The 26,620-nt window shown below is 40.4% G+C and overlaps 1 protein-coding gene across 1 annotated transcript in view; it reads left to right on the forward strand.

Annotated features, from left to right (window-relative positions):
- Window positions 1–26,620, forward strand: part of TRIP13 (thyroid hormone receptor interactor 13) — a 123,624-nt gene that overhangs the window by 75,390 nt on the left and 21,614 nt on the right. The window contains exons 8-10 of the mRNA XM_053714355.1: window positions 20,158–20,221; window positions 22,375–22,461; window positions 22,858–22,964. Coding sequence (XP_053570330.1) covers window positions 20,158–20,221; window positions 22,375–22,461; window positions 22,858–22,964 — 258 coding nt within the window. The remainder of the gene's footprint in view (window positions 1–20,157; window positions 20,222–22,374; window positions 22,462–22,857; window positions 22,965–26,620) is intronic.

A 26,620-nucleotide genomic window follows, 5' to 3' on the forward strand; every position in this document is an offset into this window, starting at 1 on the left:
AAAGGATTACAGCTCATTCTACTAGGTCAGTTTCTACTTCCTGGGCGTTTAGGAATGAAGCTTCGGTTGATCAGATTTGCAAAGCAGCAACTTGGTCCTCTTTGCATACTTTTACTAAATTCTACCATTTTGATGTATTTTCTTCTTCTGAAGCAGTTTTTGGTAGAAAAGTACTTCAGGCAGCGGTTTCAGTTTGAATCTTCTGTTTATGTTTTTCATTAAACTTTATTTTGGGTGTGGATTATTTTCAGCAGGAATTGGCTGTCTTTATTTTATCCCTCCCTCTCTAGTGACTCTTGCGTGGAAAGATCCACATCTTGGGTAGTCATTATCCCATACGTCACTAGCTCATGGACTCTTGCTAATTACATGAAAGAAAACATAATTTATGTAAGAACTTACCTGATAAATTCATTTCTTTCATATTAGCAAGAGTCCATGAGCTAGTGACGTATGGGATATACATTCCTACCAGGAGGGGCAAAGTTTCCCAAACCTCAAAATGCCTATAAATACACCCCTCACCACACCCACAATTCAGTTTAACGAATAGCCAAGAAGTGGGGTGATAAGAAAAAAGTGTGAAAGCATATAAAATAAGGAATTGGAATAATTGTGCTTTATACAAAAAAATCATAACCACCACAAAAAAGGGCGGGCCTCATGGACTCTTGCTAATATGAAAGAAATGAATTTATCAGGTAAGAGTCCATGAGGCCCGCCCTTTTTTGTGGTGGTTATGATTTTTTTGTATAAAGCACAATTATTCCAATTCCTTATTTTATATGCTTTCGCACTTTTTTCTTATCACCCCACTTCTTGGCTATTCGTTAAACTGAATTGTGGGTGTGGTGAGGGGTGTATTTATAGGCATTTTAAGTTTTGGGAAACTTTGCCCCTCCTGGTAGGAATGTATATCCCATACGTCACTAGCTCATGGACTCTTGCTAATATGAAAGAAATGAATTTATCAGGTAAGTTCTTACATAAATTATGTTTTTTTGTGACACTCTAAGCTATGGTTGGGCACTTTATATGTAAAGTTCTAAATATATGTCTATAAACTTATATTTGCCTTGATTCAGGATAATCAGTATTGCTTTACAATACAGACTGTCAGTTTCATTATTGGGATAATGCATTTCAAATTATTTTTTCTTACCTTTAAAAAATTTTGTTTGACCATTTTTCCCCGCGTGCTGTTAGGCTCGCAGGGGCAGAAAATGTTTCTTTTTATTGCGTCATTCTTGGCGCAGACTTTTTTGGCGCAAAAATTTGTCACTTCCGGCGCCGTAGTTGACACCGGAAGTTGTATTCTGTCTAACGTCTTTATTGATGCATGCGTATTCAGACATTTTTTTGCGCCAATAATAAAATAACAATAAAATATGGGCGTTGTATTTGGCGCCAATAATGTGGGCGTCATACTTGGCGCCAAAAAAATGTGGGCGTCTTTTTTTTGCTCACATTATTTAAACCTCTCTTTTTAATTGCTTCTGGTTTCTAGAAGCTTATTATTTTGCATTCTTTCCCATTCCTGAAACTGTCTTTTAAGGAATTTGATAATTTTGCTTTATATGTTGTTTTTTCTATTACATATTGCAAGATGTCTCATCCTGACCCTGGATCAGAATCCACTAGTGGACAGACGCTGCCTGATGCTGGTTCTACCAAAGTTAAGTGCATATGTTGTAAACTTGTGGTAACTGTTCCTCCAGCTGTAGTGTAAGTTGTCATGATAAACTTTCCAATGCAGATTGTGTCTCCATTAGTAATAATCCTTTACCTGTTGTTGTTCCTTCAACATCTATTGTTCAGGATGTTCCTGTTAATGTAAAATAATTTGTTTCTAATTCTATTAGGAAGGCTTTGTCTGTTATTCCTCCTTCCAATAAACGTAAAAGGTCTTTCAAAACTTCTCACATTTCAGATGAATTTTTAAGTGACCGCCATCATTCTGACTTATCTGTTTCTGATGAGGATTTTTCTGGTTCAGATGGTTCTTCCCCAGATATTGATACTGATAAATCTTCATATTTATTTAAAATTGAGTTTATTCGTTCATTACTTAAAGAAGTTTTGATTGCATTAGATATGGAGGAGTCCAGTCCTCTTGATACTAAAACTGCTAAACGTTTAAATTCGGTTTATAAACCTCATGTGTTAATTCCGGAAGTTTTTCCAGTTCCTGATGCTATCTCGGATGTGATTGCTAGGGAATGGGATAGTCTGGGTACTTCATTTACTCCTTCTCCAAGGTTTAAGAAATTGTACCCTGTGCCATCTGATAGATTGGAGTTTTGGGATAAAATCCCTAAAGTTGATGGGGCTATCTCTACTCTTGCTAAACGTACTGCTATTCCTATGGCAGATAGCACTTCGTTTAAGGATCCTTTAGATAGGAAAATTGAATCTTTTTTAAGAAAAGCTTATTTATGTTCAGGTAACCTTCTTAGACCTGCTATCTCTTTGGCTGATGTTGCTGCAGCTTCAACTTTCTGGTTGGAGGCTTTAGCGCAACAAGTGACAGACCATAATTTCTATAGCATTGTTAAACTTCTTCAACATGCTAATAACTTTATCTGTGATGCCATTTTTGATATCATTAGAGTTAATGTCCGGTATATGTCTTTAGCTATTTTAGCTAGAAGAGCTTTATGGCTTAAATCTTGGAATGTAGATATGACTTCTAAGTCAACTTTGCTTTCTCTCTCTTTCCAAGGTAATAAGTTGTTTGGTTCTCAGTTGGATTCAATAATTTCAACTGTTACTGGGGGGAAGGGAGCCTTTTTGCCCCAGGGCAAAAAATCTAAAGGTAAATATAGGGCTGCTAATCGTTTTCGTTCCTTTCGTCAGAGTAAGGAGCAGAAGCCTGACCCTTCCCCTAAAGGAACAGTTTCCGAATGGAAACCTTCTCCAGTTTGGAATAAATCCAAGCCTTTTAGAAAGTCAAAACCAGCTCCTAAATCCGCATGAAGGTGCGGCCCTCATTCCAGCACAGCTGGTAGGGGGAAGGTTACGATTTTTCAAAGATGTTTGGATCAATTCGATTCACAATCTTTGGATTCAGAACATTGTTTCACAAGGGTACAGAATAGGTTTCAAGGTAAGACCGCCTGTGAGAAGATTTTTCCTCTCACGCATTCCAGTAAATCCAGTGAAGGCTCAGGCGTTTCTGAAATGTGTTTCAGACCTAGAGTTAGCTGGGGTAATTATGCCAGTTCCAGTTCTGGAACGGGGTCTGGGGTTTTATTCAAATCTATTCATTGTACCAAAGAAAGAGAATTCTTTCAGACCAGTTCTGGACCTAAAAATATTGAATCGTTATGTAAGGATACCAACATTCAAAATGGTGACTATAAGGACTATTCTGCCTTTTGTTCAGCAAGGGCATTATATGTCTACAATAGACTTACAGGATGCATATCTTAATATTCCAATTCATCCAGATCACTTTCAGTTTTCTGAGATTCTCTTTTCTAGACAAGCATTACCAGTTTATTGCTCTTCCGTTTGGCCTAGCAACAGCACCAAGGATCTTTTCGAAGGTTCTCGGTGCCCTTCTCTCTGTAATCAGAGAACAGGGTATTGCGGTATTTCCTTAATTGGACGATATCTTGGTACTTGCTCAGTCTTCACATTCTGCAGAATCTCATATGAATCAACTTGTGTTGTTTCTTCAAAGACATGGTTGGAGGATAAATTTACCAAAGAGTTCCTTGATTCCTCAGACAAGAGTAACCTTTTTAGGTTTCCAAATAGATTCAGTGTCCATGACTTTGTCTCTGACAGAAAAGAGACGTCTGAAATTGGTTTCAGCCTGTCGAAACCTTCAGTCTCAATTGTTCCCTTCGGTAGCATTATGCATGGAAATTCTAGGTCTCATGACTGCTGCATCGGACGCGATCCCTTTTGCTCGTTTTCACATGAGACCACTCCAGCTTTGTATGCTGAATCAGTGGTGCAGGGATTATACAAAGATATCACAATTAATATCCTTAAATCCCAATGTTCGATCTTCTCTGACTTGGTGGTTGAATCACCATCGTTTAATTCAAGGGGCCTCTTTTGTTCATCCAACCTGGACTGTGATCTCAACAGATGCGAGTCTATCAGGTTGGGGAGCTGTATGGGGATCTCTGACAGCGCAGGGGGTTTGGGAATCTCAGGAGGCGAGATTACCAATCAACATTTTGGAACTCCGTGCGATTTTCATAGCTCTTCAGTTTTGGCCTCTTCTGAAGAGAGAATCGTTTATTTGTTTTCAGACAGACAATGTCACAACCGTGGCATATGTCAATCATCAAGGTGGGACTCACAGTCCTCAAGCAATGAAAGAAGTATCTCGGATACTTGTATGGGCGGAATCCAGCTCCTGTCTAATTTCTGCGGTTCACAACCCAGGTGTAGACAATTGGGAAGCGGATTATCTCAGTCGCCAGACGTTACATCCGGGCGAATGGTCTCTTCATCCAGAGGTATTTCTTCAGATTGTTCAAATGTGGGGTCTTCCAGAAATAGATCTGATGGCCTCTCATCTAAACAAGAAACTTCCCAGGTATCTATCCAGATCCAGGGATCCTCAGGCGGAAGCAGTGGACGCGTTGTCGCTTCCTTGGAATTATCATCCTGCCTATATCTTTCCGCCTCTAGTTCTTCTTCCAAAAGTGATTTCCAAAATTCTAATGGAGCGTTCATTTGTGCTACTGGTGGCTCCAGCATGGCCTCACAGGTTTTGGTTTGCGGATGCCGTTTGGATGGCCAGTTGCCATCCTTGGACACTTCCATTAAGGCCAGACCTTCTATCTCAAGGCCCATTTTTCCATCAGGATCTCAAATCATTAAATTTGAAGGTATGGAGATTGAACACTTGATTCTTAGTCATAGAGGTTTCTCTGACTCAGTGATTAATACTATGTTACAGGATCGAAAATCTGTTTCTAGAAAGATTTATTATCAAGTTTGGAAGACTTACATTTCTTGGTGTTCTTCTCGTAAATTCTCTTGGCATTCTTTCAGAATTCCTAGAATTTTACAATTTCTTCAGGATGGTTTGGATAAGGGTTTGTCTGCAAGTTCTTTGAAAGGACAAATCTCTGCTCTTTCTGTTCTTTTTCACAGAAAGATTGCTAATCTTCCTGATATTCATTGTTTTGTACAGGCTTTGGTCCGTATCAAACCTGTCATTAAGTCGATCTCTCCTCCTTGGAGTCTTAATTTGGTTTTGAAAGCTTTGCAGGCTCCTCCGTTTGAGCCTATGCATTCTCTGGACATTAAATTACTTTCCTGGAAAGTATTGTTCCTTTTGGCTATCTCTTCTGCTAGAAGAGTTTCTGAGTTATCTGCTCTTTCTTGTGAATCTCCTTTTCTGATTTTTCATCAGGATAAGGCGGTGTTGCAGACTTCATTTCAATTTTGACCTAAGGTTGTGAATTCTAACAACATTAGTAGAGAAATTGTTGTTCCTTCATTGTGTCCTAATCCTAAGAATTCTAAGGAAAGATTGTTACATTTGGATGTAGTTAGAGCTTTGAAATACTATGTTGAAGCTACTAAAGATTTTAGGAAGACTTCCAGTCTATTTGTTATCTTTTCTGGTTCCAAGAAAGGTCAGAAGGCTTCTGCCATTTCTTTGGTGTCTTGGTTAAAGTCTTTGATTCATCATGCTTATGTAGAGTCGGGTAAGTCCCCGCCTCAAAGGATTACGGCTCATTCTACTAGGTCAGTTTCTACTTCCTGGGCTTTTAGGAATGAAGCTTCTGTTGATCAGATTTGCAAAGCAGCAACTTGGTCTTCTTTGCATACTTTTACTAAATTCTATCATTTTGATGTGTTTTCTTCTTCTGAAGCAGTTTTTGGTAGAAAAGTACTTCAGGCAGCTGTTTCTGTTTGATTCGTCTGCTTATATTTTCATTTTTTTTCATTATAAAGATTAAAACTTTTGATTTGGGTTGTGGATTATTTTTTTCAGCGGAATTGGCTGTCTTTATTTTATCCCTCCCTCTCTAGTGACTCTTGCGTGGAAGTTCCACATCTTGGGTTTCTGCTATCCCATACGTCACTAGCTCATGGACTCTTGCTAATTACATGTAAGAAAACATAATTTCTCTTGTTAAGTGTGTTCAGTCCACGGGTCATCCATTACTTATGGGATATATTCTCCTTCCCAACAGGAAGTTGCAAGAGGATCACCCAAGCAGAGCTGCTATATAGCTCCACCCCTCACATGTCATACCCAGTCATTCTCTTGCAAGTCTCAACAAAGGAGGTTGTGAGAGGAGATAGGAGTAACATTCTTCAATCAAAAGTTTATTATTTTAAAATAGCACCGGAGTGTGCTGTTTGTTCTCTCAGGCAGTATTTAGAAGAAGAATCTGCATGCGTTTTTTCTATGATCTTAGCAGACGTAACTAAGATCCACTGGCTGTTCTCGCACATTCTGAGGAGTGGGGTATCTTCGGAGAAGGGAATAGCATGCGGGGTCCCCCGCAAATGAGGTATGTGCAGTAAAATATTTTCTAGGAATGGAATTGACTATGAAAACACTGCTGTTACCCATATGACGTAAGTACAGCCTTTAATGCAGTAGTAGCGACTGGTATCAGGCTGATAAATGTATGCGCAGTTGAGTTATTTTCTAGGGACTAGAATTTAACTTTAAAGACTGTTAGTACTGAAATAAATGTATGAGCCTTAACTGCAGTAGAAGCGACTGGTAGCAGGCTTAGTGATAACTTTGCATAACACTTGAAAGTTGTTTTTTAAAAACGTTTACTGGCATGTTATTCGTTTTGTGAGGTACTTTGGTGATAAATCTTTTTGGGCATGATTTTTTTCCACATGGCTAACGTATATTTCTGCATAGACACCGTTATATCAGGTCTCCCACTGTTGCGATATGAGTGGGAGGGACCTTTTTTTAGCGCCTTGTTGCGAAGTTAAAATTCTAGCACAGTCTTCCTGCTTCTTCCTCTTTGATCCAGGACGTCTCCAGAGAGCTCAGGGGTCTTCGAAATTCATTTTTGAGGGAGGTAATCAGTCACAGCAAACCTGTGACAGTGTGTTTGACTGTGAGAAAAGCGTTAAATCTTAAATTGATTATCCGTTTTGGGTATTGAGCGGTTAATCATCCTTTTGCTAATGGGTGCAATCCTCTGCTAATTTCATACATTTACTGTTTAAAATTGGTTGCTATAACCGTATTAGTTCGTTGTTATTTCAACTGTGACAGTTTTTTTGTGTTTTTAAAAGCGCTGCAGCGTTTTTTATATTGCTTGTAAACTTATTGAAAGAAATTTCCAAGCTTGATAGCTTCATTGCTAGTCTGTTTAAACATGTCTGACACAGATGAATCTGCTTGCTCATTATGTTTAAAGGCCAATGTGGAGCCCAATAGAAATATGTGTACCAATTGTATTGATGGTACTTTAAATAAAAGTCTGTCTTTACCGGTAAAGAAATTATCACCAGACAACGAGGGGGAAGTTATGCCGCCTAACTCTCCTCACATGTCAGTACCTTTGCCTCCCGCTCAGGAGGTGCGTGAGATTGTGGCGCCAAGCACATCAAGGCACTTACAAATCACTTTACAAGATATGGCTAATGTTATGAAAGAAGTATTATCTAATTTGCCTGAGTTAAGAGGCAAGCGCGATAGCTCTGGGTTAAGGACAGAGCGCGCTGATGATATGAGGGCCATGTCTGACACTGCGTCACAATTTGCAGAACATGAGGACGGAGAGCTTTATTCTGTGGGTGACGGATCTGATCCAGGGAGACCGGATTCAGAAATTTAAAATTTTAAATTTAAGCTTGAGAACCTCCGTGTATTACTAGGGGAGGTATTAGCGTCTCTGAATGATTGCGACACGGTTGCAATCCCAGAGAAATTATGTAGGCTGGATAAATACTATGCGGTACCGGTGTGTACTGACGTTTTTCCTATACCTAAAAGGAGTGGGATAAACCCGGTGTGCCTTTTTCCCCTCCTCCGATATTTAGAAAAATGTTCCCAATAGACGCCACCACACGAGACTTATGGCAGACGGTCCCTAAGGTGGAGGGAGCAGTTTCTACTTTAGCCAAGCGTACCACTATTCCGGTGGAGGATAGTTGTGCTTTCTCAGATCCAATGGATAAAAAATTAGAAGGTTACCTTAAGAAAATGTTTGTTCAAAAAGGTTTTATATTACAGCCCCTTGCATGCATTGCGCCCGTCACTGCTGCAGCGGCTTTCTGGTTTGAGTCTCTGGAAGAGGCTATTCGCACAGCACCATTGGATGAGACTTTGAACAAGCTTAAAGCCCTTAAGCTAGCTAATGCATTTGTTTCGGATGCCGTTGTGCATTTAACCAAACTAACAGCTAAGAACTCCGGATTCGCCATTCAGGCACGCAGAGCACTATGGCTTAAATCCTGGTCAGCAGATGTAACTTCTAAATCTAAATTGCTTAATATTCCTTTCAAAGGGCAAACCTTATTCGGGCCCGGCTTGAAGGAGATTATTGCTGACATTACTGGAGGTAAGGGTCACACCCTTCCTCAGGACAGGGCCAAATCAAAGGCCAAACAGTCTAGTTTTCGTGCCTTTCGTAATTTCAAGGCAGGAGCAGCATCAACTTCCTCCGCTCCAAAACAGGAAGGAACTGCTGCTCGTTACAGACAGGGTTAGAAAAGCAACCAGTCCTGGAACAAGGGCAAGCAGGCCAGAAAGCCTACTTCTGCCCCTAAGACAGCATGAAGAGAGGGCCCCCTATCCGGAAACGGATCTAGTGGGGGGCAGACTTTCTCTCTTCGCCCAGGCTTGGGCAAGAGATGTCCAGGATCCCTGGGCGTTGGAGATTATATCTCAGGGATACCTTCTGGACTTCAAAGCTTCTCCTCCACAAGGGAGATTTCATCTTTCAAGGTTATCAGCAAACCAAATAAAGAAAGAGGCTTTTCTTCACTGTGTACAAGACCTCCTAGTAATGGGGGTGATCCACCCAGTTCCGCGGACGGAACAAGGGCAAGGATTTTACTCAAATCTGTTTGTGGTTCCCAAGAAAGAGGGAACCTTCAGACCAATCTTGGACCTAAAGATCTTAAACAAATTCCTAAGAGTTCCATCATTCAAAATGGAGACTATTCGAACCATCCTACCCATGATCCAAGAGGGTCAGTATATGACCACAGTGGACTTAAAGGATGCCTACCTTCACATACCGATTCACAAAGATCATTATCGGTACCTAAGGTTTGCCTTTCTAGACAGGCATTACCAGTTTGTAGCTCTTCCCTTCGGGTTAGCTACGGCCCCGAGAATTTTTACAAAGGTTCTGGGCTCGCTTCTGGCGGTACTAAGACCGCGAGGCATAGCGGTGGCTCCGTACTTAGACGACATTCTGATACAAGCGTCAAGTTTTCAAAATGCAAAGTCTCATACAGAGATAGTTCTAGCATTTCTGAGGTCGCATGGGTGGAAAGTGAACATGGAAAAGAGTTCTCTGTTACCACTCACAAGGGTTCCCTTTCTAGGGACTCTTATAGATTCTGTAGAGATGAAGATTTACCTGACGGAGTCCAGGTTATCAAAAATCCTAAATGCTTGCCGTGTCCTTCATTCCATTCCAAGCACATCAGTAGCTCAGTGCATGGAAGTAATCGGCTTAATGGTCGCGGCAATGGACATAGTGCCATTTGCGCGCCTGCATCTCAGACCGCTGCAATTATGCATGCTGAGTCAGTGGAATGGGGATTACTCATGACTTTTCGCAGACCAGATTGGACGATTGTAACAACAGATGCCAGCCTTCTAGGCTGGGGCGCAGTCTGGAATTCCCTGAAGGCTCAGGGATCATGGACTCAGGAGGAGAAACTCCTTCCAATAAACATTCTGGAATTAAGAGCGATTTTCAATGCTCTTCTAGCTTGGCCTCAGTTAGCAACACTGAGGTTCATCAGATTTCAGTCAGACAACATCACGACTGTGGCTTACATCAATCATCAAGGGGGAACCAGGAGTTCCCTAGCGATGTTAGAAGTCTCAAAGATAATTCGCTGGGCAGAGTCTCACTCTTGCCATCTGTCAGCGATCTACATCCCAGGCGTGGAGAACTGGGAGGCGGACTTTCTAAGCCGCCAGACCTTTCACCCGGGGGAGTGGGAACTTCACCCGTAGGTATTTGCTCAACTGATTCTTCGTTGGGGCGAACCGGAACTGGATCTCATGGCTTCTCGCCAGAACGCCAAGCTTCCTTGTTACGGATCCAGGTCCAGGGACCCGGGAGCGGTGCTGATAGATGCACTAGCAGCCCCTTGGATTTTCAACATGGCTTATGTGTTCCCACCGTTTGCGTTGCTGCCTCGTCTGATTGCCAGGATCAAACAGGAGAGAGCATTGGTGATTCTGATAGCGCCTTTGTGGCCTCGCAGGACCTGGTATGCAGACCTAGTGGACATGTCGTCCTGTCCACCATGGTCTCTGCCTCTGAGGCAGGACCTTCTACTTCAGGGTCCTTTCAACCATCCAAGCCTAATTTCTCTGAGGCTGACTGCATGGAGATTGAACGCTTGATTCTATCAAAGCGTGGTTTCTCGGAGTCGGTTATTGATACATTGATACAGTCTCGGAAACCGGTTACCAGAAAAATTTACCATAATATATTGGGTAAATATTTACATTGGTGTGAATCCAAGAGTTACTCATGGAGTAAGGTTAGGATTCCTAGGATATTGTCTTTTCTACAAGAGGGTTTAGAAAAGGGTTTATCCACTAGTTCGTTAAAGGGACAGATTTCTGCTCTGTCTATTCTTTTACACAAACGTCTGGCAGAGAATCCAGACGTTCAGGCTTTTTGTCAGGCTTTGGCTAGGATTAAGCCTGTGTTTAAAACTGTTGCTCCTCCGTGGAGCTTAAACTTGGTTCTTAAAGTTCTTCAGGGTGTTCCGTTTGAATCCCTTCATTCCATTGATATTAAGCTTTTATCTTGGAAAGTTCTGTTTTTGATGGCTATTTCCTCGGCTCGAAGAGTCTGAGTTATCTGCCTTACATTGCGATTCTCCTTATCTGATTTTTCATTCAGACAAGGTAGTTTTGCGTACTAAACCTGGATTTTTACCTAAGGTTGTTTCTAATAGGAATATCAATCAGGAGATTGTTGTTCCATCATTATGTCCTAACCCTTCTTCAAAGAAGGAACGTCTTTTGCATAATCTGGACGTAGTCCTTGCCCTGAAGTTCTACTTACAGGCAACTAAGGATTTTCGGCAAACTTCTTCTCTGTTTGTCGTTTATTCTGGACAGAGGAGAGGTCAAAAGGCTTCGGCCACCTCTCTCTCTTTTTGGCTTCGTAGCATAATACGTTTAGCCTATGAGACTGCTGGACAGCAGCCCCCTGAAAGAATTACAGCTCATTCCACTAGAGCTGTGGCTTCCACCTGGGCCTTTAAGAATGAGGCCTCTGTTGAACAGTTTTGCAAGGCTGCAACTTGGTCTTCACTTCATACCTTTTCAAAATTTTACAAATTTGACACTTTTGCTTCTTCAGAGGCTGTTTTTGGGAGAAAGGTTCTACAGGCAGTGGTTCCTTCTGTTTAAAGTTCCTGCCTTGTCCCTCCGTGTACTTTAGCTTTGGTATTGGTATCCCATAAGTAATGGATGACCCGTGGACTGAACACACTTAACAAGAGAAAACATAATTTATGCTTACCTGATAAATTTATTTCTCTTGTAGTGTGTTCAGTCCACGGCCCGCCCTGTCTTTTTTTGAGGCAGTTCTAAATTTTAATTAAAACTCCAGTCACCACTGCACCCTATAGTTTCTCCTTTCTCGTCTTGTTTCGGTCGAATGACTGGATATGACATGTGAGGGGTGGAGCTATATAGCAGCTCTGCTTGGGTGATCCTCTTGCAACTTCCTGTTGGGAAGGAGAATATATCCCATAAGTAATGGATGACCCGTGGACTGAACACACTACAAGAGAAATACATTTATCAGGTAAGCATAAATTATGTTTTATGTAAGAACTTACCTGATAAATTCATTTCTTTCATATTAGCAAGAGTCCATGAGGCCCACCCTTTTTATGGTGGTTATGATTTTTTTGTATAAAGCACAATTATTCCAATTCCTTATTTTTGATGCTTTCGCTCCTTTCTTATCAACCCACTTCTTGGCTATTCGTTAAACTGAATTGTGGGTGTGGTGAGGGGTGTATTTATAGGCATTATAAGGTTTGGGAAACTTTGCCCCTCCTGGTAGGAATGTATATCCCATACGTCACTAGCTTATGGACTCTTGCTAATATGAAAGAAATGAATTTATCAGGTAAGTTCTTACATAAATTATGTTTTTTTTCTCAAGTGTCTGCAATATTGCAGTTATTTCCTGCTAATGAGCTGGATAAAATCAAACTCGTAAAATGGGCCAGATGGCAGATGTAGCCTCTCTTAACATCACTTTTTCAAAAAGTGGGGTGTGTTGGGGGCGGGGGGATAAGTCTCTTGCAGTACATTATATATCATGCTCATCTCACACTTCACCTGTTATCGAGTTTACATTAGGTCTCAATCCACATGGATTTGAGCATGTAAGGTTGAGGAGCGGTTTGTCAGGGACACTTCCCAAAGAAATTGGGCCGCAAAGACACGCCATCTTCCTTCAAATCTCCTAAGGCAATCTTTTAGGAGCTCATCCACTTTTTACAACAAAATGTCACTGTATATGTTTTACTGACAACTACCCGTGTACATAAATACTAAAAAATTAAATAAGTACATTTTTATGTATTTTTTTATTTTACAATTAAATTGCAACTGCACTATCGGTTTCTGAGAAAATCTTTTATAGCTTGTGTTTATCTGAAGAAGTGATTGTGCAACACTATACTATGAATACTATGGTTCATTAAATGGTAGGTATGTACATTATTTTGTTGTTCGGCTTTTGTTACACAAGCAAATTTAATAACTATATAATGCACATGCCTATTAAATGGTCCCAACCTGTTAAAGAAAATTCTCCAAGACTAATAGACTGATTTCCTCCAGGAATAACGATACATATCTTTAATTGTATTGTATATGTGTCTTAGTATTAACATTTGTCATTTTAATGGTTCTCATGTCAATAATGAGCCTTAGCTCGAGCTAGAACTCTTTCTGTTGCAAAAAAAACCCTTTTCCTAAACCAGACTTTACTTTTTTTCTCAAGAAACCATTAACATTAAATTAATAAAATTGGCAGTCAGCAATTCCCTTGTGGAATTTAACATCCTGCCCCCTTCCCGCGCACAGCCAGTCATGCATGGGCCGGATTTGTCACTCTCTCCTCAGTTGGAAGAGACTGTGGAGATTAAAATTCTCCACTTAAGAGGTAGAGAAGAGGGTAGGGAAAAAGCGGTCTAATAACCGCTGCTTGATAAATCGTGACTGCAGGTTCTCTTGTGAGAACCTGCAGTCGTAGGTGTCGTATATACCTCTCTAGTCTAAGGGCTGTCACTAAATGAGTGTTTAGCAACAGATGTATATGTATGATTCTCGCAAAAGAAGATAAAAATTAGATGCTTGTAAGAATTCTTAATATGGTTTTATTTCGCCTTCATTAGACAAAACCCTAACTATAGACAAATATTTAATCTGGGTTATCTAACAGATTAAATTAATACTCATATTTATCAAATATTAGTTGACATAAACTATTTATTAATCACAGCAAGATTAATCATGATTTTATAACTCCACAGTAGGGAGACGAAGGGCTTGATAAATCGAGCCCAAGATTTATAATTTACCATTCTGACAGTTGGACAGTGATGGCAATGCAAGGTCACCAAGGCTACATCATTTTTCTGGGAACATTATCCAAATATATGTTTTTGCTTTTCAATGATAGTTTCACTCAGCAACCAATAGGACATGTAGGTCTCTGCCCACCTCCTCAAATTGTCCAAAAGTATAGAATGTCCACAGCACCAATTTCTCTCATAAAACCTATCCTTTATTGGATCTTATTAAAATATGATCATGCTCCATGAATATATTGTAAGATGATCCATTAAAGGATTGGTTTTATGAGAGAAATTGGTGCTGTGGACATTCTATACTTTTGGACTTGCTTTTCACTGATAATTGTGCTAGTTCCTGAATTTAGATTACACTACATTACTTATCTCATGCCACTATTCAATAAAATATGTCTGCAATTATACTGCTTTAGCAAAATGGTGGCAAAGAAAGGCTCATAAAAGTGTCAGTGCAGGACCTTTTCTCCAACATTGGTGTGTCCGGTCCACGGCGTCATCCTTACTTGTGGGAATATCTCTTCCCCAACAGGAAATGGCAAAGAGTCCCAGCAAAGCTGGCCATATAGTCCCTCCTAGGCTCCCCCCACCCCAGTCATTCTCTTTGCTGTTGCACAGGCAACATCTCCACGGAGATGGTTAAGAGTATGTGGTGTTTAGTTGTAGTTTTTTATTCTACTATCAAGAGTTTGTTATTTTAAAATAGTGCTGGTATGTACCATTTACTCTGAAACAGAAAAAGATGAAGAATTCTGTTTGTGAGAGGAAGATGATTTTAGCAGACAGTAACTAAAATCCTTTGCTGTTTCCACATAGGACTGTTGAGATGAAGTAACTTCAGTTGGGGGAAACAGTTAGCAGACTTTTCTGCTTAAGGTATGACTAGCCATATTTCTAACAAGACTGTGTAATGCTGGAAGGCTGTCTTTTCCCCTCATGGGGACCGGTAAGCCATTTTCTTAGTCTCAAGCAGAATAAAGGGCTTAATATGGGCTATAAAACTGGTAGACACTTATGGGCAAAATCGATTGCTTTATTTGGGCATTTTATACATGTTTATTTGGTATTTCACACTTATAAACTTGGGGAACGTTTTTTAACGTCAGGCACTATGTTAGACACCTTTTCCAGTCAGGAAGGGCCTTCCCAGTTGTAGGCTGAGCCTCATTTTCGCGCCATTACTGCGCAGTTGTTTTTGAGAGCAAGACATGCAGATGCATGTGTGAGGACCTGAAGATAGTTGGAAAAGTTCCTAGAAGGCGTCATTTGGTATCGTATTCCCCTCTGGGCTTGGTAAAGTCGCAGCAAAGGCTGTAGCTGGGACTGTAGAGGGGTTAAAACTGTAACCGGCTCCGGTTTCGTTATTTTAAGGGTTAAAGCTCTGAAAATTGGTGTGCAATACTTTTAATGCTTTAAGACACTGTGGTGAAATTTTGGTAAATTTTGAACAATTACTTCATATTTTTTCACATATTCAGTAATAAAGTGTGCTCTGTTTAAAATTTAAAGAGACAGTAACGGTTTTGTTTTAAACCGGTTTTTGTGTTTTACTGACAAGTTTAAGCCTGTTTAACATGTATGTGCCTTCAGATAAGCTATGTTCTATATGTATGAAAGTCAATGTGTCTCCCCCTTCTAAATTATGTGATAATTGTGCCAAAAGCTTCCAAACAAAGTAAGGACAGTACTGTCACAGATAATGAAATTGCCCAAGATGATTCATCAGATGAAGGGAGTAGACATGGTTCTACATCATCTCCTTCTGTGTCTACACCAGTTTTGCCCACGCAGGAGGCCCCTAGTACTTCTAGCGCGCCAATGCTTATTACCATGCAACAATTGACGGCTGTAATGGATAACTCCATAGCAAATATTTTATCCAAAATGCCTGCATATCAGAGAAAGCGCGATTGCTCTGTCTTAAACACTGAAGAGCAGGAGGGCGCTGATAATTGTTCTGTCATACCCTCACACCAATCTGAAGGGGCCATGAGGGAGGTTTTGTCAGATGGGGAAATTTCAGATTCAGGAAAAATTTCCCAACAGGCTGAACCTGATGTTGTGACATTTAAATTTAAATTAGAACATCTCCGCGCACTGCTTAAGGAGGTGTTATCTACTCTGGATGATTGTGACAACCTGGTCATTCCAGAAAAATTATGCAAGATGGACAAGTTCCTAGAGGTTCCGGTGCACCCAGACGCTTTTCCTATACCCAAGCGGGTGGCGGACATAGTAAATAAGGAATGGGAGAAGCCCGGCATACCTTTTGTTCCCCCTCTTATATTTAAGAAATTATTTCCTATGGTCGACCCCAGAAAGGACTTATGGCAGACAGTCCCTAAGGTCGAGTGGGCAGTTTCTACTCTAAACAAGCGCACTGCTATTCCTATCGAGGATAATTGTGCTTTCAAAGATCCTATGGATAAAAAATTGGAGGGTTTGCTTAAAAAGATTTTTGTACAGCAAGGTTACCTTCTTCAACCCATTTCGTGCATTGTTCCTGTCACTACAGCAGCGTGGTTCTGGTTTGAGGAACTAGAAAAGTCGCTCAGTAGAGAGACTCCATATGAGGAGGTTATGGACAGAGTTCACGCACTTAAGTTGGCTAACTCTTTTATTTTAGATGCCGCTTTGCAAATAGCTAGATTAGCGGCGAAAAATTCAGGGTTTGCAATTGTGGCGCGCAGAGCGCTTTGGCTAAAGTCTTGGTCAGCGGATGTATCATCCAAGACAAAATTGCTTAATATCCCCTTCAAGGGTAAAACTCTCTTTGGACCAGAATTGAAAGAGATTATCTTAGACATCACTGGGGGAAAGGGCCACGCCCTCCCACAAGATAGGCCTTTCAAAGCCAAGAATAAGTCTAATTTTCGTTCCTTTCGTAATTTCAGGAACGGACCGGGCTCTAATTCTGCATCCTCTAAGCAAGAGGGTAATACCTCACAGACTAAACCAGCCTGGAAACCGATGCAAGGCTGGAACAAGGGTAAGCAGGCCAAGAAGCCTGCCGCTGCTAACAAAACAGCATGAAGGAGTAGCCCCCGATCCGGGACCGGATCTAGTGGGGGGCAGACTCTCTCTCTTTGCTCAGGCTTGGGCAAGAGATGTTCAGGATCCCTGGACGCTAGAAATAGTTTCTCAGGGTTATCTCCTGGAATTCAAGGAACTACCCCCAAGGGGAAGGTTCCACATGTCTCACTTATCCTCAAACCAAATAAAGAGACAGGCATTCTTACATTGTGTAGAAGACCTGTTAAAGATGGGAGTGATACACCCAGTTCCAACGGCGGAACAAGGAATGGGATTTTACTCAAATCTGTTTGTAGTTCCCAAAAAAGAGGGAACTTTCAGACCAATTCTGGATTTAAAGATCCTAAACAAATTTCTCAGAGTACCATCGTTCAAGATGGAAACCATTCGAACGATTCTACCCACAATCCAGGAAGGTCAATTTATGACTACCGTGGATCTAAAGGATGCGTATCTACATATCCCTATCCACAAAGAACATCATCCGTTCCTAAGGTTCGCCTTTCTGGACAAACATTACCAGTTTGTGGCCCTCCCATTCGGGTTAGCCACTGCTCCAAGGATTTTCACAAAGGTACTCGGATCCCTTCTAGCGGTTCTAAGACCAAGGGGCATTGCAGTAGTACCGTACTTGGACGACATTCTAATACAAGCGTCGTCTCTTTCAAAGGCAAAGGCTCACTCAGACATCGTTCTGGCCTTTCTCAGATCTCACGGATGGAAGGTGGACATAGAAAAAAGTTCCCTGTCTCCGTCGACAAGAGTTCCCTTCTTGGGAACAATAATAGATTCCTTAGAAATGAGGATTTTCTTGACAGAAGTCAGAAAGTCAAAACTTCTAAACGCTTGTCAAGTTCTTCATTCTATTCCTCGTCCTTCCGTAGCTCAGTGCATGGAAGTAGTAGGATTGATGGTTGCAGCAATGGACATAGTTCCTTTTGCGCAAATTCATATAAGACCATTACAACTGTGCATGCTGAAACAGTGGAATGGGGACTATACAGACTTGTCTCCAGTGATTCAAGTAGATCAGAAGACCAGAGACTCACTCTGTTGGTGGCTAACCCAGGATCACCTGTCCCAGGGAATGAGCTTCCGCAGACCAGAGTGGGTAATCGTCACGACCGACGCCAGCCTAGTGGGCTGGGGCGCGGTCTGGGAATCCCAATCAGACAACATGACGACTGTTGCGTATATCAATCATCAGGGGGGAACAAGGAGTTCCCTGGCGATGAAAGAAGTGACCAAAATAATTCAATGGGCGGAGGATCACTCCTGACACCTATCTGCGATCCACATCCCAGGTGTGGAAAACTGGGAAGCGGATTATCTGAGTCGTCAGACATTCCATCCGGGGGAGTGGGAACTCCACCCGGAGATCTTTGCCCAGTTGACGCAACTATGGGGCATTCCAGATATGGATCTGATGGCGTCTCGTCAGAACTTCAAGGTTCCTTGCTACGGGTCCAGATCCAGGGATCCCAAGGCGACTCTAGTGGATGCACTAGTAGCGCCTTGGTCCTTCAACCTAGCTTATGTGTTTCCACCGTTTCCTCTCATTCCCAGGCTGGTAGCCAGGATCAAACAGGAGAGGGCCTCGGTGATCTTGATAGCTCCTGCGTGGCCACGCAGGACTTGGTATGCAGACTTGGTGAATATGTCATCGGTTCCACCATGGAAGCTACCTTTGAGACAGGACCTTCTTATTCAGGGTCCATTCGAACATCCAAATCTGGTCTCCCTCCAGCTGACGACTTGGAGATTGAACGCTTCATTCTATCAAAGCGTGGGTTTTCAGATTCTGTGATAGATACTCTGGTTCAAGCCAGAAAACCGGTAACTAGAAAGATTTACCATAAAATATGGAAAAGATATATCTGCTGGTGTGAATCCAAGGGATTCCCATGGAATAGGATAAAAATTCCTAGGATTCTTTCCTTTCTACAAGAAGGTTTGGATAAAGGATTATCTGCGAGTTCTCTAAAGGGACAGATTTCTGCTTTATCGGTCTTACTACACAAACGACTGGCAGTTGTGCCAGATGTTCAAGCATTTGTTCAGGCTTTGGTTAGGATCAAGCCTGTTTACAGACCTTTGACTCCTCCCTGGAGTTTAAATCTAGTTCTTTCAGTTCTTCAAGGGGTTCCGTTTGAACCTTTACATTCCATAGATATTAAGTTGTTATCTTGGAAAGTTTTGTTTTTGGTTGCTATTTCTTCTGCTAGAAGAGTTTCTGAGTTATCTGCTCTACAGTGTACTCCGCCCTATCTGGTGTTCCATTCAGATAAGGTTGTTTTGCGTACTAAGCCTGGTTTTCTACCAAAGGTTGTTTCCAACAAAATTATTAATCAGGAGATAGTTGTACCTTCTTTGTGTCCGAATCCAGTTTCAAAGAAGGAACGTTTGCTACACAATTTCTATGTAGTCCGTGCTCTAAAATTCTACTTAGAAGCTACAAAAGAGTTCAGACAAACTTCTTCTCTGTTTGTCGTCTATTCTGGTAAAAGGAGAGGTCAAAAAGCAACTTCTATCTCTCTTTCCTTTTGGCTTAAAAGCATCATCCGATTGGCTTATGAGACTGCCGGACGGCAGCCTCCTGAAAGAATCACAGCTCACTCCACTAGGGCTGTAGCTTCCACATGGGCCTTCAAGAACGAGGCTTCTGTTGATCAGATATGTAAGGCAGCGACTTGGTCTTCACTGCACACTTTTGCCAAATTTTACAAATTTGATACTTTTGCTTCTTCAGAGGCTATTTTTGGGAGAAAGGTTTTGCAAGCCGTGGTGCCTTCCGTTTAGGTAACCTGATTTGCTCCCTCCCTTCATCCGTGTCCTAAAGCTTTGGTATTGGTTCCCACAAGTAAGGATGACGCCGTGGACCGGACACATCAATGTTGGAGAAAACAGAATTTATGCTTACCTGATAAATTACTTTCTCCAACGGTGTGTCCGGTCCACGGCCCGCCCTGGTTTTTTAATCAGGTCTGATGAATTATTTTCTCTAACTACAGTCACCACGGCACCCTATGGTTTCTCCTATTTTTTCCTCCTGTCGGTCGAATGACTGGGGTGGGCGGAGCCTAGGAGGGACTATATGGCCAGCTTTGCTGGGACTCTTTGCCATTTCCTGTTGGGGAAGAGATATTCCCACAAGTAAGGATGACGCCGTGGACCGGACACACCGTTGGAGAAAGTAATTTATCAGGTAAGCATAAATTCTGTTATTTTGAGGGCTAACCCGAAGTATAACTAAAACTTCTAATTCTGCTTGCTTTATTTAGAACCTATAGTAGTTTGTTCACAATCTGTTTTTGTTTGCTTTTCTTCCCCTTTTCGCTATAGGTATCGATATGGGCAGCTCATAGAAATTAATAGTCACAGTCTTTTCTCAAAGTGGTTTTCAGAAGTAAGTCCTTACAGGTGTTTTAAACAAAATAAATGTAACTTACGATGCTTAGTTCATCTTTATTGAGCTTCTTGAAACTTAGTAAAGCGTTGGTTCTGTGCAATTGCAGGAGAACAATGGGATTAAAGGGACAGTAAAGTCAAAATTTAACTTTCATGATTCCGATGGAAAAGTAAAAAAAAATAAAAAAATTCTGATGCACTTCTATTATCTCATTTGCTTCCATTTCTTGTTATCTTTTGTTCAAAAGCATACATAGACTCTGAAGCAGTAATGCACCACTGTGAGCTAGCTGCTGATTGGAGGCTGCACATATATTCCTCTTGTCACTGGTTTACCTAATGTGTTCCGCTAGCTCCCAGTAGTGCATTGCTGCTCCTTTAGCAAATGATACCAAGAGAATGAACATATTGATAATATAAGTAAACTGTAAAGTTGTTTAAAATTGTATGCTCTATCTGCAGACACAAATTCAGTTTTGAGAACTACAAAACCAAAAACGTGCGCTAATATCTTCTAGGTAGAAAATAATGTCCAGTAATCTCTGGGAGAACAGAATATTGTGAATGTATTAATGGAATTAAATTACCAAAAAAAAATAACAAACATAATAAACTTTACAGCCATCTATACATAGCCTCATGCTGCATAATTGAAAATGTATCCTTATTTTAGGACAAAAAACCTTTTTGTATTATAATGCATGTTAAATAGATAGCTATCTTTAGATACTATAGATTTTGTTCACAAACATATTTAAAAAAAAAAAAAACTAAATAGAAAAAAAAAAATCAGATTTCAATTTTAAAAAATGTGTTTTAAATAAAAAAAACTTTTTTTCCCCAAAATCATTTATTTTTATCCACCCTGGGTTTAAGACCATAAAATGTATTTGTTATGGAAAACATTAGCTTGCATGTTATTTCCTCCAGAGAGGCTCAGCAGTGTAAGAGTATCTTGTGAGGTACCTGGTATATTCGGAATACCAAAAGCTAGTGCTAGATGAATTAGTAGTGGTGTAGGGTGGTAGGTGCAGCTGTGTCTAATAAGTGACTAGTGAGCAGCAGTAAGACTGGCCACATTTCGATACAGTTGTTGAGGGACGGTAGCATAAGTGGTTTTTAGGGTTGCTGAATAAAGCAAGGGTGTTTTTTAAAGAGATTTTGACTGGGAAAAAAGGAGGGAGGGCTGGAGAATTTAGAGAACAGATATGGCAGAAACAAGGTCAATAGAGTGTCCATCACACTTCATTAGAGGTCTTCGGCTGTTGGGGAGAAGTTTGGCGGCAGCTGCGTATAGATGTGTGTCCACACAAACTTTGAAATCGCATAGCCTGAGTGGTGGAATGTTAGAATGAAGTGGGTAAACCAGCATTAGTATTAAAGAGGACAGATATTATAGTTCAGAGGGACAATATATTAAAGGGACATGTTACTCAAATGCTGATTCTCTTGAAAGTAAAAAGTTCAGTAGAAAATATCACGTGAACATCTCTATGTAAAAAGTACAATATTTTACCTTAACATTTTCACAGTAGCCACATCCCACTATAAAGGGACTTGCAAAAGAACATGCATCTGGCATGTGCAGGCACAGTCACTTTATTTTCCTCTGTTTAAAGGAAGTTTGCTATGAAATGTTTGCTAGATTATGGTGAAATCCCACAAGGTCAGTTTTTTTTTTTGTCACCATTCAGATGACAATAGCTGAAGGATAACTGTTCACAGAGCACTTACTCTGGTGGGGCTTAAGATGTTCATGTGATTTTCTTTTTTTTTATATATATAATTCCAACTTTAATAAAGAAATTCTTATTCTACATAGCAAACAATTTGAAAATAAACAAAAGGGCAAATAAAAATCACGTCAAGTCAAAATCTTTGAAAACTATGGAATTTTAAGCTCATTACATAGGTTCTTCCAAGAAAAATTTATTTGGTTACTTTAGTCGTTTGGTGTTAAAATAGGGTGTCCCCCTACCCCAACTAAGTGATCACTTAACAATAATGCCCATAAAGGGATATAAAAGTGAAAAAAAAATAATCGGTAGGTAAACTGAGATTAAGATATGTATAAAGATTGAGTTAAATTTATAAATAAAACTATAATGTACAAGTACTTTTTTATCTGACTGTTTTTTTGTTTTCCTACAGAGTGGCAAGCTAGTAACCAAGATGTTTCAGAAGATACATGAACTTATAGATGACAAAGAAGTACTTGTATTTGTGCTTATTGATGAAGTATGTTAGGTTACATTATTTAAATTTTTATTATTTTTCTTTTACTATTGTGATCGATAAACCACTGTAATTGTGCTTTGTTAGCAAAATATTTTGCTTTGATTCATTTATACTGATTTAACTAAAGAGCACATTTCTTTTCTTCTGCAACATCAAATTACGTATCTAGCATTGCACAGATTCTACATATTTTAGTAGAATTCTAGGAATCTTTTTAAAATAAAGTTTGTGATTTTTTTTTCTCTCCAAAAAAGTGATCTCATTGTTTACTAGGAAATTTAATTAGAGTATATTTGAGGTCCTAATTCATTTAAAGTGCATTGCAAAACAAATATTTTTTGAAAAACAATGTTAAATAAATGCTTTTTTATTTCATATTTTAAATTCTATACTAAGGTTGAAAGCCTCACTGCAGCTCGAAACGCTTCCAGAGCAGGCACCGAACCCTCAGATGCTATTCGCGTAGTAAATGCTGTGTTGACACAAATAGATCAAATAAAAAAGTAAGCAATCCATATTTCATTACTATTTGTAAGCAAACTGTTTTGTTTGGTTTCACAATCTTGCTACAAAAGTTGCAAAAGCCCGTACATGCTGATAGAAGCAATTATAGCATGCTCTCTGAGTGATATAGTGATATTTTCTGGAAGTCTCTGTTGCACAACTTTGCACGGGATACGATCGGATTACCATACGTATACTATATCCAGTGTTCTGCCCAGGGCCTATTTAGTGCTAGATTACGACTAGCACGCAATCGATATGGGGCATTTCTCTGCTCTTTGCGTGCCACAGAAATAGCTTGCATATTACGAGCTGAAAATAAACACATTTGCTTGAGCGCAATCAAATTTAACATGTCGGGTTAGTGTGACTTCTGAGTTCTCCTTAAAGGGACAATGAACCCACATTTTTTTCGTTCATGATTCAGATAGAGCATGCAATTGTAAGCAACTTTTTAATTTACTCCTATTATCAATTTGTCTTGGTGCTCTTGATATCTTTATTTGAAAAAGCAGGAATGTACGCTTATGAGCCAGCCCATCTTTGGTTCAGAACCTGGGTAGTTGATGTATACATGTGATTCACACAGTTAAATGAATGTAATGTAAGAGAAGGAGACTACCTTGATGATGGGGAGAAGTACATGAGTAGTGTAGCAGTAAGATAAAAAGCACCCTGATGGTTGCTTTCTGGCCTTTAGTAGTAGTAGTATTATCTACACTAAATGACTTAAAGAAGTATGTGGACACCTGACTATGAGCTTGTTGGACATCCATTGGCATTAATGGGAAGTTGCCACATTTCCACAAGATTTTGGAGTGTGTTTGGGGACTTTGTGCCCATTCAGCCAAAAGAGCATTTGTGAGGTCAGTTTACTGATATTGGGTGCAAAGGTCTGGCTCACGATCAGCGTTCCAGTTTATGCCAAAGGTGTTCAGTGGGTTTGAGGTCAGGCTTTGTTGCAGCTACTAGAGTTTCTCTACACCAGACTTGTCAAACCATGTCTTTGTGGACCTCACTTTGTACACAGTGGCACAGTCGTGCTGGGACAGGAAAGGGCTTTCCTCAAACTGTTGCCACAAAGTTGGTAGCACCTTATTGTCTAAAATATCTTTGTATCCTGTGTCGTTAAGATAACCCTTCAATGAAACTAAGGGCCCCAGCCAAAACCCTGAAAAACGGCCCCAGAATGAACTAAATTTAAGTCAAACGTAAACATTCATGATTGTGACAGAGTGTGCTATTTTAAACAATTTACTTTTGTTATCAGATGTGCTTTATTCTCTTGGTATCCTTTGTTGAAGAGTAAACCTAAGTAGGCTGATAGAAGCTTAGGATCATGTACATATGGCAGCAGTGTTTGCAAACATAACGTATAACACTGCTACCAGATGGATTACTCTTGAACAAAGGACACAAGCAAAATTGATAACAAGTAAATTGTGAAGTTCCTTAAAATTTCATGCTTCAACCAATCCATTTAAGTTTTTAAGTTTTTACTTTGCTGTCCTGAGGTTGACACCAATATGCTAAGTAATACGCTGCTCCTGACCACAGAAAACATAGCAGATTTAGGTCTCTCAAATTACCCCTTTTATCAAAACCCCTCACAGTGGAACCTAGGCTTGCATGCCACCGCAGAGGTTTCTGCATGCCATAGGTTTGCTAACTCTGCTCTACCTGAATCATGTAAAGTTTGACATTTATTTGAACACATAAAAATACTATTTCTTATGCTGCAGCACAGTATTACGTGTGAGCATTATCCCACCTTCTCCCATCTTGTAATATGGCTTTGTTTTTGCTCATTGAAGATCAGCTGGGGAACATGTATCTTATTGATGTATGACCTTTATTGCATTGGCAGATCTTTTGGTTTGTCACAGGTGTTTCATTCAATTAGTTTGCAGGCTCTGTAAACTGCAGCAATCAGAACCATAAAGTGCTGAATATTTACTATAGCACTTTTTTTCTGTCAAGTCTCTCTCTCCTCTCATTCTTAACTCTCTCTATCTTACTCTCCATTGCATCTCTTAGCCGCTGTGTTTTATACTCTCTAAACCTTCTCAATTTCTTCCATGTTTAGTCTCCCTTATCTTTTCTCTCTGACCCCCCTTTTTTTTTCCTCCTTCTTCTCATCAACCTCCCCATTTTATTTCCTCATATTCATTCTCCCTCTTTGCCCTCTTTTCTTTCATGTAATTAACAAGAGTCCATGAGCTAGTGACGTATGGGATATACATTCCTACCAGGAGGGGCAAAGTTTCCCAAACCTTAAAATGCCTATAAATACACCCCTCACCACACCCACAAATCAGTCCATGAGCTAGTGACGTATGAGATTACCGATCAATATTTTGGAACTCCGTGCAATTTTCAGAGCTCTTCAGTTTTGGCCTCTTCTGAAGAGAGAATCGTTCATTTGTTTTCAGACAGACAATGTCACAACTGTGGCATACATCAATCATCAAGGAGGGACTCACAGTCCTCTGGCTATGAAAGAAGTATCTCGAATTTTGGTTTGGGCGGAATCCAGCTCCTGTCTAATCTCTGCGGTTCATATCCCAGGTGTAGACAATTGGGAAGCGGATTATCTCAGTCGCCAAACGTTGCATCCGGGCGAATGGTCTCTTCACCCAGAGGTATTTCTTCAGATTGTTCAAATGTGGGGGCTTCCAGAGATAGATCTGATGGCCTCTCATCTAAACAAGAAACTTCCCAGGTATCTGTCCAGATCCCGGGATCCTCAGGCGGAGGCAGTGGATGCATTATCACTTCCTTGGAAGTATCATCCTGCCTATATCTTTCCGCCTCTAGTTCTTCTTCCAAGAGTAATCTCCAAGATTCTGAAGGAATGCTCGTTTGTTCTGCTAATAGCTCCGGCATGGCCTCACAGGTTTTGGTATGCGGATCTTGTCCGGATGGCATCTTGCCAACCATGGACTCTTCCGTTAAGACCAGACCTTCTGTCGCAAGGTCCTTTTTTCCATCCGGATCTGAAATCCTTAAACTTAAAGGTATGGAGATTGAACGCTTGATTCTTAGTCAAAGAGGTTTCTCTGACTCTGTGATTGATACTATGTTACAGGCTCGTAAATCTGTATCTAGAGAGATATATTATAGAGTCTGGAAGACTTATATTTCTTGGTGTCTTACTCATCATTTTTCTTGGTATTCTTTTAGAATTCCGAGAATATTACAATTTCTTCAGGATGGTTTAGATAAGGGTTTGTCCGCAAGTTCCTTGAAAGGACAAATCTCTGCTCTTTCTGTTCTTTTTCACTGAAAGATTGCTATTCCTCCTGATATTCATTGTTTTGTACAAGCTTTGGTTCGTATAAAACCTGTCATTAAGTCAATTTCTCCTCCATGGAGTTTGAATTTGGTTCTGGGAGCTCTTCAAGCTCCTCCGTTTGAACCTATGCATTCATTGGACATTAAATTGCTTTCTTGGAAAGTTTTGTTCCTTTTGGCCATCTCTTCTGCCAGAAGAGTTTCTGAATTATCTGCTCTTTCTTGTGAGTCTCCTTTTCTGATTTTTCATCAGGATAAGGCGGTGTTGCGAACTTCTTTTGAATTTTTACCTAAGGTTGTGAATTCCAACAACATTAGTAGAGAAATCGTGGTTCCTTCATTATGTCCTAATCCTAAGAAT

Source organism: Bombina bombina, chromosome 5, assembly GCF_027579735.1.
Source record: "Bombina bombina isolate aBomBom1 chromosome 5, aBomBom1.pri, whole genome shotgun sequence".
In the NCBI taxonomy this organism is placed as follows: domain Eukaryota; kingdom Metazoa; phylum Chordata; class Amphibia; order Anura; family Bombinatoridae; genus Bombina; species Bombina bombina.